Source organism: Hibiscus syriacus, unplaced genomic scaffold, assembly GCF_006381635.1.
Source record: "Hibiscus syriacus cultivar Baekdansim isolate YM2019G1 unplaced genomic scaffold, ASM638163v2 tig00110387_pilon, whole genome shotgun sequence".
Taxonomy (NCBI): Eukaryota; Viridiplantae; Streptophyta; class Magnoliopsida; order Malvales; family Malvaceae; genus Hibiscus; species Hibiscus syriacus.
Window position 1 is genome coordinate 7,422,562 of NW_024062717.1, and position 3,693 is coordinate 7,426,254.

Below are 3,693 nucleotides of genomic sequence, written 5' to 3' on the forward strand. Positions count from 1 at the left end.
TCAAAAGGAAACACGGTTGCAGGTCCATAGTCCGCCACTAATCTTCTAAACCCTTGAGCATTCCATTTCCGTAGATTAATAAAGAGCAAAATTAAAGCGAGAAAACTCTGGAAATCACTAAATATATGTAAATATAATAGTTTCTTTCGATTCCTACGAAGGAGGGAGCCATTATGTTTCAGTCTTGAAATCAAGATTAGTAAAAAAAAAAACACAGAGCAAACCTAGGAACTAAGACATTTAAGTCATTGTTGTATCTCAAATGGAGGTGACTCTACTCCTCTTCCTCTGCCATACTTTTTCTATACCTTCTTTCTAAACCGTAATGGTGGAAGCTAAAGAAAATCAGAGCCAGAGAGCTACAGCTTGGTTGAGTAAAGGGACAAGAGTGCCATTGATATGAGAAGCCATGACCGTGTCCATTGCACCCACAAGCTTCCCACCAATGAAAACAACAGGAACAACAGGAGAGGTACCCAGCAGCCTTATCAAAGCCTTCACCATATCTCTCCCTCTCGGCTCTTCATCAAGTTCAATCACGGTTGGGTTAACTCCCATGCCACAAAACAGCCTCTTAATGGCGTGGCACATGCAGCAGCTGCTAACACTGAAGATAACCACCGCTTTCTCCGAAGCCAACCTCTCTATCCTCTCCAATGGGTCCCCGACAACAACAGTACTAGTCCTGGTGGTCGGCATGTAATATCCCCATGAACCTGTCGTCTGGCAATGCATTTTAAAGCTTTAGATTTGTGATTTTGGCTTTGGCTTTGGCTTGGTAGTGATGAATACGTGATGGTTTTGGATTAGTTGGTATTTGTAGACAGAAAAATAATCCAAAATACGGATATAATTTTATACACAGTCAATACAATGAATCAGATGATAATTAAAATTAAATATGACAAAGGTGAGTGTGAGAGGAGATGATGAGATGGAGTGTGAATATTCTCAAGGGTTGTGATATTCTATATAGGGTGTAGTCTATCTTGGATTTGGTCGGTTTCTTTCATTTTCCTTTTCTTTCTCTTAAAATGCAGCTGAGAATATGAATATGTTCGACGTGTGTTGCAGTTATTTGTTACATGTGGGACTCATAAGCAATATTATCTGTTTTGCATCTTTGATATCGAAGATAACTTCAACTATATGTAAGAATTTGATCTGTACCATATTAGTAAGCAAAGTGTTCCTATTCACTTTAATTAATGATATACAAAGTAATTCAAACATGAGGCTTATGTTTTCTGGTTTCATAAAGTTAACATAATCCCCATCCACTGATAGAAACGTACCAAAAGCCAAGGAAATAATATTATATTGCACTGCATGTGCTATACTACTATAGCAGAAAGGCTTAAAAAGATTGAAAAGTTGAAACGCCATAGCATTCAAAGTAGTAGATTATCTAGCTGATGCCCTCTGGTTTTGCTGCTACTTATAAAGGGAGTCAAAATGGTCAAAAGTAAGTAGAGCTTGGAGAAGATGATCGTATTGATGAGATAATTATAGCCGTTTGATATGTTGACAGAAATGATGGGGGTTTGGGATTATTTAAATATTCAACAATTGGAACAAGGGCAACCTAGTTGTTGCTGCAGCACTGCAGAACCTTTGCTTATATATGAATCTATATGTGTATACACAAACTGACCGGTTGTATCGTGACGGAATCGAACACAACGATGAATTCAGAAATATTTTTGAGGACGAACACATATATTAATAATATAAAATTTTTGTACAATGGATGCGCAAATTAAATTTAAGAATGAATACAATCAATAAAATAAATTATTACTGTTGAGAAATAAACTAAGTACGAGTAATTTTCCTATAACCAAATTAGTAAGAATGCGAAATAAAAGCGGAAAAATAATACCCGAAATTGATAACGGAGTTCAGCCAATTTTTCTTACGTCTCTGGACTGTTATAGATCTTTTACTAAGAGAAAAAATTTACAGGTGTTTACAAAACACTCACTACTCACAAGAAAACTCTCTAGTAATGGGAGAAAGAAATGATTTGAGATGTTGGGATGATTTTAAAGCTAAATGGGTTAGGGTATTTATAGTTGAAGTTTAAGGACTAATCTTATAAATACCCTAAAGTCCAGTGACTAATTATAATTATCCCATTACAATTTTTCAACAAACATCTACCAAACTTTGAAAAATCATTTTTCAAAGAAACATTTACCAAACTTTGAAAACAATTTTCAGAGAAACATTTACCAAACTTTGAAAACTATTTTCAAAGTTGGTTGCCAAACTTTGGACTTTTAACAATCTCCCACTTGAAGACTGATTTTAATATGTCTTACACCTCGATCGATGCAGCAAAATTTATAGTATTGTTATTCTAGCATGCCAACTAAAGCTGAACACAACTTCAGTTTGTCCGTGGTCACCGTCTTTGTCAACATGTCTACCGGATTTTGAGCTCCGCTAATCTTTTCAAGTTTCAAAATCTCATCTTCCAAAAGAGACCAAATAAAATGATATCGCAATTGTATGTGCTTCGTCCTGGAATGAAAAGACGAATTCTTTGCTAGATTGATAGCACTTTGACTGTTGCAGTACAAGACATTGTTTTCTTGCCTAACTCTTCCAAGAAACTTTGGAGCTACACCATCTCCTTGCTGGCTTTCGTAACAGTGACATATTCTGCTTCAGTTGTGGAGAGAGCAATTATCTTCTGTAGTTGAGAAACCCAACTCACTGCAGTACCTCCTAGAGTATAGACATACCCCGTAGTGCTTCTTCTGATGTCAACATTTCCGACTAAGTCAGCATCTACATATCCTGTCAATATCGTATCTCCACCATTGAAACAAAGTGCTTTGTTTGTGGTACCTCGCAGATATTTGAGGATCCATTTGACTGCTTCTCAATGTACCTTGCCTGGATTATTCATGTACCTGCTAACAGCTCCCACTGCATGAGCAATATCTGGTCTGGTACAAACCATGGCATACATCAGACTTCCAATTGCTGAGGCATACGACACATTCACCATGTGTGCACATTCTTCCTCCGTCTTTGGTGACTGTTCTTTGGAGAGACTAAAATGAACACCTAAAGGTGTACTTACTGGTTTAGCATCTTGCATGTTGAACCTGGAGAGTACTTTGTTGATGTACTCAGCCTGTGATAACATCAAAGTCCCCGACTTTGTGTCTCTCTTAATCCTCATCCCTAGAATCTGCTTTGCAGCGCCCAGATATTTCATTGCAAACTGCTTCGACAATTTTCTCTTCAAGTTTATAATCTCTTGCATGTCTGAACCTATAACAAGCATGTCATCAACATACAACAATAAAATAATGAAGATGTCGAACTTCTTGATGTAGCAACAATGATCTGCTTGGCATCTGGTAAAACCACTACTACCCATGAAGTTATCGAACTTCTTGTACCACTGTCTAGGAGCTTGTTTTAAACCATACAAGCTCTTCTTCAATCTGCATACCAGGTTTTTCTTGCCTGCCTCTATGAAGCCTTCTGGCTGCCTCATATAGATTTTTTCCTCCAAATCACCATTAAGGAAAACTGTCTTCACATCTAACTGCTCAAGATGTAAATTTTCTGCAGCTACAATTTTCAACACCAGTCTGACTGTAGACAGTTTTACAACCAATCTTGCTTCGTAGCGTTTGCTCCCATCATGCTCTTCTTTGATCATGTAAATCC

The 3,693-nt window shown here is 37.3% G+C and overlaps 1 protein-coding gene across 1 annotated transcript; it reads right to left on the reverse strand.

Annotated features, from left to right (window-relative positions):
* Nucleotides 1-270: 270 nt before the first annotated feature.
* On the reverse strand, nucleotides 271-735 carry LOC120122625 (glutaredoxin-C1-like). The gene has a single exon (XM_039141751.1). The coding sequence runs from the start codon at nucleotides 733-735 to the stop codon at nucleotides 346-348; it is 390 nt and encodes a 129-aa protein (XP_038997682.1). The 3' UTR covers nucleotides 271-345.
* Nucleotides 736-3,693: the final 2,958 nt, after the last annotated feature.